The following is a 13,268-nucleotide window of genomic DNA, read 5'->3' as shown; positions in this document are numbered from 1 at the left end:
CTGTAGACAGTTGGCTGGGATGGTTTCTAGTCAGACCAGAGGTGGTACTGGGGTTGACTAGGAGGCCTTCCTCTCTGATACCCTGTAGACAGTTGGCTGGGATGGATTCTAGTTAGCAGACCAGAGGTGGTACTGGGGTTGACTAGGAGGCTACAGTATGGGGATCCTTCCTCTCTGATACCCTGTAGACAGTTGGCTGGGATTGTTTCTAGTCAGACCAGAGGTGGTACTGGGGTTGACTAGGAGTCCTTCCTCTCTGATACCCTGTAGACAGTTGGCTGGGATGATTTCTAGTTAGCAGACCAGAGGTGGTACTGGGGTTGACTAGGAGGCTACAGTATGGGGATCCTTCCTCTCTGATACCCTGTAGACAGTTGGCTGGGATGGTTTCTAGTCAGACCAGGTGGTACTGGGTTTTTACAGCTGTAATACATGGTACCGCTCTCTCACTCTAACCCTGTCATGTTACTGTCCACTTCACTTCCTGTGTGTCCTGTTTTAACAATGACTTCACTTGTCTGTCTGTCTGGGGTGAGGAGAGGTTGTCTGTCTGTCTGTCTGGGGTGATGAGAGGTTGTCTGTCTGTCTGTCAGGTGAGGAGAGGTTGTCTGTCTGTCTGTCTGTCTGTCTGTCTGTCTGAGGAGAGAAGAGGTTGTGTGTCTGTCTGTCAGTAGAGGAGAGGTTGTCTGTCTGTCTGGGGTGAGGAGAGGTTGTCTGTCTGTCTGTCTGGGGTGAGGAGAGGTTGTCTGTCTGTCTGTCTGGGGTGAGGAGAGGTTGTCTGTATGTCTGTCTGGGGTGAGGTGAGGTTGTCTGTCTGTCTGTCTTGGGTGAGGAGAGGTTGTCTGTCTGTCTGTTTGGGGTGAGGAGAGGTTGTCTGTCTGTCTGTCTGTCTGGGGTGAGGAGAGGTTGTCTGTCTGTCTGGGGTGAGGAGAGGTTGTCTGTCTGTCTGGGGTGAGGAGAGGTTGTCTGTCTGTCTGGGGTGAGGAGAGGTTGTCTGTCTGTCTGTCTGGGGTGAGGAGAGGTTATCTGTCTGTCTGTCTGGGGTGAGGTGAGGTTGTCTGTATGTCTGTCTGGAGTGAAGAGAGGGTGTCTGTCTGTCTGGGGTGAGGAGAGGTTGTCTGTCTGTCTGGGGTGAGGAGAGGTTGTCTTTCTGTCTGTCTGTCTGGGGTGAGGAGAGGTTGTCTGTCTGTTCCCTATGTAGTGCACTACTTTGACCAGAGCATGTCAGCAATAGCTTTCCATTTGGGACGCAGAATAATTTATTTATATTTTATTTAACTAATCAGTTAAGAACAAGATCTTATTGTCAATGACGGCCTAGGAACAGTGGGTTAACTGCCTGTTCAGGGGCAGAACGACAGATTTTTTACCTTGTCAGCTCAGGGGATTCGATCTTGCAACCTTTCGGTTACTATTCCAACGCACTAGGCTACCCTGCCGCCCCAGGCAACAGAGACAGGACTTCCCCTCCGGGTTCATTAGGGTTAGGCTTCACGTATCTCTCTAAGAGGAGAGTGCTTTAACGACAACAACTGGTTGTAACAAAAACATTTATGAACGTGAGGCCACGTTTAGAGCAGAATAGGACTTGACTCTTCTTCACCCCAGAGACACAGTTCCCTGGTGCCACGTCAGAGTGATAATTACATGTATTTCAGCTGTTGCTGATTTCATCAAGTGTTTATTAAAGTGTGTTGAGCTGTAGAATGATTGATGTGTCTCCGTGACAACACAAACAAAGGCCTAGCTCAGATCCACATCATCGCAGAGGCACGGGAGATAACATTATAATGAGAAAATGGTTGAAGGGAAATTATCTTTTAATACTGAACTATCTGATGGAAAGTATTTTATTTGTTAATAACCTGCTGTGTTCCCTCCACCGATGGGAGACAGAGAGAGACAACAAAATAACCTAGGTCACGTCCCCAATGGTACCATGTTCACTATAGAGGGACCTATTGGGCCTTGTTCCCTATAGAGGGACCTATTGGGCCCTTTTCCTTATAGAGGGACCCATTGGGCCCTGTTCCACCCTGTTTCCTATAGAGGGACCCATTGGGCTCTGTTCCCTATAGAGGGACCCATTGGGCCCTGTCCCTTATAGAGGGACCCACTGGGCCCTGTTCACTATAGAGGAACCTATTGGGCCCTGTTCACTATAGAGGGACCCATTGGGCCCTGTTCACTATAGAGGGACCTATTGGGCTCTACTCCACCCTGTTCACTATAGAGGGACCTATTGGGCCCTGTTCCCTATAGAGGGACCCATTGGGCCATGTTCCCTATAGAGGGACCTATTGGGCCAGGTTCAATATAGAGGGACCCATTGGGCCCTGTTCACTATAGAGGGACCCATTAGGCTCTACTCCACCCTGTTCCCTACAGTGGGACCCATTGGGCTCTACTCCACCCTGTTCCTTATAGAGGGACCCATTGGGCTCTACTCCACCCTGTTCCCTATAGAGGGACCCATTAGGCTCTACTCCACCCTGTTCCCTACAGTGGGACCCATTGGGCTCTACCCCACCCTGTTCCCTATAGAGGGACCCATTGGGCTCTACTCCACCCTGTTCCCTATAGAGGGACCCATTGGGCTCTACTCCACCCTGTTCCCTATAGAAGGACCCATTGGGCCCTGTTCCCTATAGAAGGACCCATTGGGCCCTGTTCCCTATAAAGGGACCCATTGGGCCCTGTTCCCTATAAAGGGACCCATTGGGCTCTACTCCACCCTGTTCCCTATAGAGAGACCCATTGGGCTCTACTCCACCCTGTTCCCTATAGAAGGCCCCATTGGGCTCTGCTCCAAAGTATCACACTGTAAAGGGAACAGTGTTCCATCTCAGATTTTCACTCCATTATTTTTCAATATCTTAATATGCCTTTGAAAGAGTCACACGTCGCCCACTACTATAGAGACATGATGAACACCCACTACTATAGAGACATGAAGATCACCCACTACTATAGAGACATGAAGATCACCCACTACTATAGAGACAACATGAAGAACACCCACTACTATAGAGACATGAAGAACACCCACTACTATAGAGACATGAAGATCACCCACTACTATAGAGACATGATGAACACCCACTACTATAGAGACAACATGAAGAACACCCACTACTATAGAGACAACATGAAGAACACCCACTACTATAGAGACATGAAGATCACCCACTACTATAGAGACATGAAGATCACCCACTACTATAGAGACATGAAGAACACCCACTACTATAGAGACATGAAGAACACCCACTACTATAGAGACAACATGAAGATCACCCACTACTATAGAGACATGAAGAACACCCACTACTATAGAGACAACATGATGATCACCCACTACTATAGAGACATGAAGATCACCCACTACTATAGAGACATGAAGATCACCCACTACTATAGAGACAACATGAAGATCACCCACTACTATAGAGACATGAAGATCACCCACTACTATAGAGACAACATGAAGAACACCCACTACTATAGAGACATGAAGATCACCCACTACTATAGAGACATGAAGAACACCCACTACTATAGAGACATGAAGATCACCCACTACTATAGAGACATGAAGAACACCCACTACTATAGAGACAACATGAAGATCACCCACTACTATAGAGACATGAAGATCACCCACTACTATAGAGACAACATGAAGAACACCCACTACTATACTATAACCCTGACGTGTCCTGGGAGTATAATCAGGAGGATATTACTGGGCACCCTGCTCCATCCAGACCCCATTAGACCCCATCAGTGCCAAGCAGCAGCAACAACCAATCAGACTAACAGAAATCCACAGAGAAGTGATACGACAAGGTCAATTTTAAACCTACAGGAAGTGACTAGTCTAAGCTGATTATGTTTCTGTTTCTATTCCCAGTGCTGCTTCCTTCCTGTTTCCTCCCGCTGGTCTCCATGGAGATCCCATGTCAAACAGTTGGCTGTATTTACCTAAACAAACCAATAACAGTGTGGAGAGCAAACTCCACAGTTAATCCTGGACAGATTTTAATTCCTGATAAACGGAAAATAAACACCATGAATGTATTCCCAAATGACACCCCGTTCTCTATTTAGTGCACTACTTTAGACCAGGAAACATAGAGTAGTGCACTACTTTAGACCAGGACACGCAGAGTAGTGCACTACTTTAGACCAGGACACATAGAGTAGTGCACTACTTTAGACCAGGACACATAGAGTAGTGCACTACTTTAGACCAGGACACATAGAGTAGTGCACTACTTTAGACCAGGACACATAGAATAGTGCACTACTTTAGACCAGGACACATAGAGTAGTGCACTACTTTAGACCAGGACACATAGAGTAGTGCACTACTTTAGACCAGGACACATAGAGTAGTGCACTTTGCGGTTGCTAGTCCAATGCTCTAACCACTAGGCTACCCTGCCGCCCCAAGAATCCCCGAATCTAGGGGATTCGATCTTACAACCTTTCGGTTACTAGTCCAACGCTCTAACCACTAGGCTACCCTGCCACCCCAAGAATCCCCGAATCTAGGGGATTCGATCTTACAACCTTTCGGTTACTAGTCCAACGCTCTAACCACTAGGCTACCCTGCCACCCCAAGAATCCCCGAATTTAGGGGATTCGATCTTGCAACCTTTCGGTTACTAGTCCAACGCTCTAACCACTAGGCTACCCTGCCGCCCCAAGAATCCCCGAATCTAGGGGACTCGATCTTACAACCTTTCGGTTACTAGTCCAACGCTCTAACCACTAGGCTACCCTGCCGCCCCAAGAATCCCCGAATCTAGGGGATTCGATCTTGCAACCTTTCGGTTACTAGTCCAATGCTCTAACCACTAGGCTACCCTGCCGAATAAGGCTGTGACGTAACAACATGTGTTGACAGGGAAGGGGTCTGAATACTTTCCAAACACACTACACATTACGGTTCAGGAGTCATCTCTGCTTCCTAAAGGTCAGAGGTCATAAGATGAGCTATTGTGAGAAAGGTCACACAGTCTTTTTTTCCATCCACATTTTCTCTTTTCAGTCTTTATCCCGAAAGTTCGTTTGTCCTTTATATAGAAAATGAAAAACGTCAAATTAATAGAGTTGAATAAATTATTTGCTGTTGGAGCTTGGGGGTCAGGCTGTGTTAATTATGCTAAGGTTTGTTAGTTATACACTCTCAGGTTCTGTGCTTTGGTTAGGTTGATTTAAAGTCAGGGTTGGGTTGTTTCGATGTCAGGTTTGAGTTGTTATTAAATGGCTCACCGTTTACCTGACATGAACGAGAAGACTGGCTTCAGATGGTCATGTGGATGGAGAACCCATGGCCAGGGTTGAACGATTGCTGATGTTTTAGAGGGAGCTGGGGAACCAACCCTTTCATTCTTCTCATATTGTACACTAGATGACTGGCTTTTAACTATTTCTCTCTCTCTCTCTCTCTCTCTCTCTCTCTCTCTCTCTCTCTCTCTCTCTCCTCTCTCTCTCTCTCTCTCTCTCTCTCACACACAGCTCCTGTAGAACCCGTACTCTGTAAGTTTGCAGATGGAGGACAGAAGAAGAGGCTGAACCAGAACAAGTACCCCCAAAACGGACAACCATGGACCAGAGATGGAGAGGTGAGATGCAACTGTCCTCATGCAAGCCCCATCCCCCCCTCCCTGCCCTCCCCCTCGCCTCCTTCAACTAGGATGATGTGGTCAGAGAGACGTCATAAATTCCTGAGGATCTCCTCATTGGACACACAGTATAGAGAGAGTCAATTTGCATAGAGAACAAAGCAATTCCTTCCACCTCACAGAACTTGAGGTACGAACAAATTTCATGTTCCAGAGAAAGTATAAAAGATGGGTGAAGAATCCAGCTACGAACTGGTCCGTTTGTTACAACTTGGGGAAGCTCATGGGAGACGGTGTGGCCACATTACCATAACTCTGTTTATATAATAGCCTCAGATATGAGGTTTACATCTAATTGTTGTGTAATATGTTTTTGGACTGTTTAATGAAGGAAAACTCAAAAAGGGGATTGGATTTGAACTAAATCAGAGGACCGCCCCTTAGCCCAGTTAGGGTCAGGCCTCCTGGACCGCTCCTTAGCCCAGTTAGGGTCAGGCCTCCTGGACCGCTCCTTAGCCCAGTTAGGGTCAGACATCCTGGACAGCCCCTGAGCCCAGTTAGGGTCAGACATCCTGGGATCGCCCCTGAGCCCAGTTTGGGTCAGACATCCTGGACCGCCCCTGAGCCCAGTTAGGGTCAGACATCCTGGACCGCCCCTGAGCCCAGTTAGGGTCAGACATCCTGGACCGCCCCTGAGCCCAGTTAGGGTCAGGCGTCCTGGACCACCCCTGAGCCCAGTTAGGGTCAGACATCCTGGACCGCCCCTGAGCCCAGTTAGGGTCAGGCGTCCTGGGACAGCCCCTGAGCCCAGTTAGGGTCAGGCGTCCTGGGACAGCCCTTTTCTGCCATTCCGAATAAAACCCAACTTTGAGAAATTATCAGCAGACCATGTTTCTCTCCATTAGGAGGGGGACAAAGGTTGTAGACCATTGCTGAATCTTTTAACCATACCACGTGGTTAAACTCTTAGAATATCGATACCGACAGAATAAGAACAAGTCTTTGATATTAATTACTAGTCTGCAGCTAGGAATTCGGTATCATTGAACGCGAAGAACGACAACCGCCGAAACATGCATTCTATAACGAAATGAATGAATGTCACTCTGAACAATCCACTCTAACCACAACCGAGAGAGAGAGAGAGGGAGAGAGACGGACAATTCTACAAAATAAATACTTTTCACCAGCGATCAAGACGACACACTGAGCTTAAATATATATATTGATTGCAATTGTTCCCGAATGAGTGAGCGTTCATGTGTAAGTGATTAGCATTTTAATTGTTATAATTAACTCTGTAGGGACTTCTTAGTCGACCACCCATTGCCCCTTTGTCTAACAAGCCGCCATGCCGGTTCCGCCCACTAGGGGCACATTCTATCACTTCATGTAACCACATTTACTGTTTGTTTATGCATTTCTGTGAATTACTTATTTAGTAATAAATAAATGATTTAAGACAATTGATGTATGGATGACTCATAGTGAAGACTGGGTTCGTGCAGATAACCAACAATTTACGATGTTTGGAATGAGACTAACGTGAGGTAAAATAAATGAATCATTAGTCAGAAGACTATTGATCAGATATGAAAATATCTGAAAGGTTAAATTGGGAAATTATAACTTTGTAATCTGAATACCTTCCTTGGTGCCCCAACTTCCTAGTTAATTACAGTTACATGATTAATCAGTTGATCACATAATACTAATTACAGAGAATCTTTGATAAAAACGACGTCTTCAATTTAATGATTGTAAAGACACGACCTTGTCATAACCTTATCATAACCATACCATAACCGTATCATAACCTTATCATAACCTTATCATAACCATATCATAACCGTATCATAACCTTATCATAACCATATTCATATTCTTTCCTTTCAGAGTGGCATGACGTTGACATATGACCCCACTGCAATGCATAATGGGTAAGAACTTACTGTTGTTTTAACTTGTTTCTTCTTCATGTTTTGAAATGCTCCTGGTTCCTTAACAACCCCCCCCTGAAAACATGCACACTATTCACACGCCAGTGTCCTCCTTATTCACTCTGTCACAATGAGCCCAGTCTAAACAGGAAGTGGATCTCTGTGTCAGTTACACTTTCATCTGATCAGCGTGTTCCCATGCTGAATGAGATGTGCTTGGTTTAAGGGAAATCAAATCCCTCTGTTAGTCTGTATAAACCTGGTCCTGTGTCCCAAATGGCACCCAATCATTTTATAGTACACTACATTTGACTAAGGGCCCATAGGGAATAGGGTGCCATTTGGGACAGAACCCAGCCCTGTTTTCCTGCCTGGCTGCCAGCAGAACTGCCTGTCTGACTGTGATCCACAATACCTCCTGGGAATCTCTCTCTCTCTCTCTCTCTCTCCCAATCCATTTGACTCTGACTCTCTGTCTCTGTCTCTCTCTCTCTTTCTCTCTCTCTCTCTCTCTCTCTCTGTCTCTCCCTCTCTCGCTCTCTCCCTCTCCCAATCCATTTGTCTCTCTCTCTGGTTCTCTCTGTCTCTCTCTCTCTCTCTCTCTCTCTCTCTCTCTCTCTCTCTCTCTCTCTCTCTCTCTCTCTCCAATCCATGTGTCTCTCTCTCTCTCTCTCTCTCACTCCCAATCCATTTGTCTCTCTCTCTCTCTCTATCTCTGGTTCTCTCTGGTTCTCTCTCTATCTCTCTCTCTCTCTCTCTCTCCCTCTCTCCCTCTCCCAATCCATTTGTCTCTCTCTGTCTCTCTCTCTCTATCTCTCTTTATCTCTCTCTGTCTCTCTCTCTCTATCTCTCTTTATCTCTCTTTATCTCTCTCTCTCTCTCTCTCTCTCTCACTCTCTCTTGCTGTCAGGTGTTTATTTAATTCTGTATTGTCCTAAACCTTCTGCAAGGTTATAAAACAGAGTTCCAGAGAGACTATTAAATTAGTCTGAAACGCTAATTCCACTAATTAGAGGAGAAGACAGCGAAGGATGGAGTGTAGGAGCAGAGACAGGGAGGGGATGGGGGTGAGGTCAGGAGGAGGACAGCGAGAGAAAACAGAAACTTGAAAAGGAGGAAATAATTGATTACAGTTGGTTTTCTACAAGCTGGTGGTTTTGGGTTCGATGCGGAACTGATTTTATTGGAGATGTTTACTACATCACAGCCTCTCTCAGACTCACTCGTTTATCAGGGTGACAGCACACACACACACACACACACACACACACACACACACACACACACACACACACACACACACACACACACACACACACACACACACACACACACACACACACACGCCTAGTTGTCTGGTAGTGTTGTCATGGACAGGGACAGAGGCTCAGGAGTCCAGGTCCAAAATTAATCCTGTAGCCCCCCCCGTCCATAACTCAGCCTGTATACCCTGCCCCCCCCGTCCATAACTCAGCCTGTATACCCCCCCCCCATCCATAACTCAGCCTGTATACCCCCCCCATCCATAACTCAGCCTGTATACCCACCCCCCCCCATCCATAACTCAGCCTGTATACCCCCCCGTCCATAACTCAGTCTGTATACCCCCCCATCCATAACTCAGCCTGTATACCCCCCCCATCCATAACTCAGCCTGTATACCCCCCCCCCCCGTCCATAACTCAGCCTGTATACCCCCCCATCCATAACTCAGCCTGTATACCCCCCCCCATCCATAACTCAGCCTGTATACCCCCCCCCGTCCATAACTCAGCCTGTATACCCCCCCCCATCCATAACTCAGCCTGTATACCCCCCCCCCCCCCCCCCCCCCGTCCATAACTCAGTCTGTATACCCCCCCCCGTCCATAACTCAGTCTGTATACCCCCCCCCATCCATAACTCAGCCTGTATACCCCCCCCCCCCGTCCATAACTCAGTCTGTATACCCCCCCCCCCCCCCCCGCGTCCATAACTCAGCCTGTATACCCCCCCATCCATAACTCAGCCTGTATACCCCCCCCCCATCCATAACTCAGCCTGTATACCCCTCCCCCCCCCGTCCATAACTCAGTCTGTATACCCCCCCCCGTCCATAACTCAGTCTGTATACCCCCCCATCTATAACTCAGCCTGTATACCCCCCCATCCATAACTCAGCCTGTATACCCCCCGCCCATCTATAACTCAGCCTGTATACCCCACCCCATCCATCTATAACTCAGCCTGTATACCCCCCCCGTCCATAACTCAGCCTGTATACCCCCCCCCCCCCATCCATCTATAACTCAGCCTGTATACCCCCCCGTCCATAACTCAGTCTGTATACCCCCCCATCTATAACTCAGCCTGTACACCCCCCCGTCCATAACTCAGCCTGTATACCCCCCCCATCCATAACTCTGCCTGTATACCCCCCCCCCCCCTTCCATAACTCAGCCTGTATACCCCCCCATCCATAACTCTGCCTGTATAGCCCCCCCCCCCCCCGTCCATAACTCAGCCTGTATACCCCCCCATCCATAACTCAGCCTGTATACCCCCCCCATGACTCAGCCTGTATACCCCCCCATCCATAACTCAGCCTGTATACCCCCCCCCCATCCATGACTCAGCCTGTATACCCCCCCCCCCCCGTCCATAACTCAGTCTGTATACCCCCCCATCCATAACTCAGCCCGTCCATAACTCAGCCTGTATATCCCCCCCAACTATAACTCAGCCTGTATACCCCCCCGTCCATAACTCAGCCTGTATACCCCACCCCATCCATCTATAACTCAGCCTGTATACCCCCCCGTCCATAACTCAGCCTGTATACCCCCCCCATCCATCTATAACTCAGCCTGTATACCCCCCCGTCCATAACTCAGTCTGTATACCCCCCCATCTATAACTCAGCCTGTATACCCCCCCGTCCATAACTCAGCCTGTATACCCCCCCATCCATAACTCTGCCTGTATACCCCCCCCCCCCCCCCCCCCCCGTAGACAGAGGGATCGATTCAGAACAGCAAGAGACCTGCTTGATGTAATACACACACACACACACACACACACACACACACTCACACTAGTACCTGGATGAAATGTGTCCTCTCTGGGTACACAATGGTAAATAATACACACACTTAGAATTTGACTCTTTATGCGAAGCGCAATGCAGAGGAAAGCCTTTCATTTAATGACCACAGTGAATTATTGTAATGTCTGTTCATGTGTCAAGTAACCCCACAAGGGATCGGCTGCCGATTGGCGACTTGACACGAAAATATAATTTTATTCATTCACCCAATGAAACCACTAAGGACATACTTTCACTTCAGAAACACAGACAGACACACACACACACACACACACACACACACATACACACACACTTGAACTTGTGTGTGTGAGGGAGCCAGATGTTGAGTCTGTATTCTAGGACAGGGTCATCAATCAGTCAGTCCACGGTGTGACACACTTGGGCTGAGCCAATCTGTCACTGTTGCTAGTGGTTGTTGTCCTGCTCTTAGAGTGACATTATGAAGTTTAACCCTCTCTCCTCTCTCCTTCCCACCCTTCTTCCCGTGTCTCCTTCTCTACTGTCCCCTCTTCTCATCTTCTTCCCTTCTTCCTCTCTTCATCTCCTCCTCCCTCCTCTCTTCCTGTCTCTCTTTCTCTACTGTCCCCTCTTCCTCTCTTCTCCTCTTCCTCCCCTCTTCATGTCGCTCCTTCTCTTCCTCCCCTCTTCCTGTCTCTCCTTCTCTACTGTCCCCTCTTCCTCTCTTCTCCTCTTCCTCCCCTCTTCCTTTCTCTCCTTCTCTACTGTCCCCTCTTCCTTTCTTCTCCTCTTCCTCCCCTCTTCCTATCTCTCCTTCTCTACTGTCCCCTCTTCCTCTCTTCTCCACTTCCTCCCCTCTTCCTGTCTCTCCTTCTCTACTGTCCCCTCTTTCTCTCTTCTCCTCTTCCTCCCCTCTTCCTGTCTCTCCTTCTCTACTGTCCCCTCTTCCTCTCTTCTCCTTTTCCTCCCCTCTTCCTGTCTCTCCTTCTCTACTGTCCCCTCTTCTCATCTTCTTCCCTTCTTCCTCTCTCCTCCTCTTCATCTCCTCCTCCCTCCTCTCTTTCTGTCTCTCCTTCTCTCCTGTAGGTTCTACTCCTCTCCATACATCTCCACCAATAGGATGATAGCGCAGACATCCATCACTCCCTTCGTCGCTGCCTCACCCGTCTCCACGTACCAGGTGAGGGGGATGGGGGGTGTTGTGTCTATGTGGAGGTGGGAGATGGAGTGTTAGGCAAGTCTTAGTACACACTCTCTCAAATAAGACATATTGACTATTTTATACAGACCCCACATCTCCCCCTTCTCTCTCTCTCTCTCTCTCTCTCTCTCTCTCTCTCTCTCTCTCTCTCTCTCTCTCTCTCTCTCTCTCTCTCTCTCTCTCTCTCTCTCTCTCTCTCTCTCTCTCTCTCTCTCTCTCTCTCTCTCTCTCTCTCTCTCTCTCTCTCTCTCTCTCTCTCTCTCTCTCTCTCTCTCTCTCTCTCTCTCTCTCTCTCTCTCTCTCTCTCTCTCTCTCTCTCTCTCTCTCTCTCTGTCTCTCTCTCTCTCTCTCTCTCTCTCTCTCTCTCTCTCTCTCTCTCTCTCTCTCTCTCTCTCTCTCTCTCTCTCTCTCTCTCTCTCTCTCTCTGTCTCTCTCTCTCTGTCTCTCTCTCTCTCTCTCTGTCTCTCTCTCTCTCTCTCTCTCTCTCTCTCTCTCTCTCTCTCTCTCTCTCTCTCTCTCTCTCTCTGTCTCTCTCTCTCTCTCTCTCTCTCTCTCTCTCTGTCTCTCTCTCTCTCTCTCTCTCTCTCTCTCTCTCTCTCTCTCTCTCTCTCTCTCTCTCTCTCTCTCTCTCTCTCTCTCTCTATTGTATTGGGGATACTGCAGTAGTATTGTATTATATTGGGGGAGATGAAAGCAGTGAGTCTGGTCCAGAAGGATGAGTCTTTAATGATGAAACTGCTGCATAGATGATGTAATTATACCGCAATATAACAATATAGCTCTCTAAACCTTTCCTGTTTTACTGTAATTATACCGCAAAAAACCATACAACTCTCTAAGACTGTCATATATTACTGTAATTATACCGCAATATAACAATATAACTCTCTAAGACTGTCATATATTACTGTAATTATACCACAATATAACTCTCTAAGACTGTCATATATTATTGTAATTATACCACAATATAACTCTCTAAGACTGTCATGTTTTACTGTAATTATACCGCAATGTAACATTATAACTCTCTTATTATAACTCTCTTAGTTTCATATTCTACTGTAAATATGAAGCAATATAACAGTATAGATCTCTAAGACATTCATATTATACTGTAATTATGCATCAATATAGTCTCATTTCAATGTTCTATTATATAGGAGATGGGTGGCTGGGGATAGGAAAGGAGAGGAGAGGAGAGGAGAGGAGAGGGGATAGGAAAGGAGATGAGAGGGGTGTCTGGGGATAGGAGAGGAGAGGAGAGGAGAGGAGAGGAGGTGGGGATAGGAAAGGAGAGGAGAGGGGTGGGGATAGTAAAGGAGAGGAGATGGGTGGCTGGGGATAGGAAAGGAGAGGAGGGGGTGGCTAGGGATAGGAAAGGAGAGGAGAGGGTGGCTGGGGATAGGAAAGGAGAGGAGAGGGTGGCTGGGGATAGGAAATGAGA

At 47.6% G+C, this 13,268-nt stretch overlaps 1 protein-coding gene across 4 annotated transcripts in view; it reads left to right on the top strand.

The window, feature by feature from the left end:
* LOC139419483 (RNA-binding motif, single-stranded-interacting protein 3-like) overlaps positions 1-13,268 on the top strand; it is a 178,324-nt gene that overhangs the window by 142,077 nt on the left and 22,979 nt on the right. For all 4 annotated transcript variants that reach the window (XM_071169454.1, XM_071169438.1, XM_071169445.1 and 1 more), the window contains exons 7-9: positions 5,528-5,634; positions 7,531-7,574; positions 11,707-11,800. In XM_071169454.1, the coding sequence (XP_071025555.1) occupies positions 5,528-5,634; positions 7,531-7,574; positions 11,707-11,800 (245 nt within the window). The remainder of the gene's footprint in view (positions 1-5,527; positions 5,635-7,530; positions 7,575-11,706; positions 11,801-13,268) is intronic.

This window comes from Oncorhynchus clarkii, chromosome 2 (assembly GCF_045791955.1).
Source record: "Oncorhynchus clarkii lewisi isolate Uvic-CL-2024 chromosome 2, UVic_Ocla_1.0, whole genome shotgun sequence".
In the NCBI taxonomy this organism is placed as follows: Eukaryota; Metazoa; Chordata; class Actinopteri; order Salmoniformes; family Salmonidae; genus Oncorhynchus; species Oncorhynchus clarkii.
Note: the sequence above shows the minus strand (reverse complement) of the source record. Positions and strands in the feature narration are given on the sequence as shown.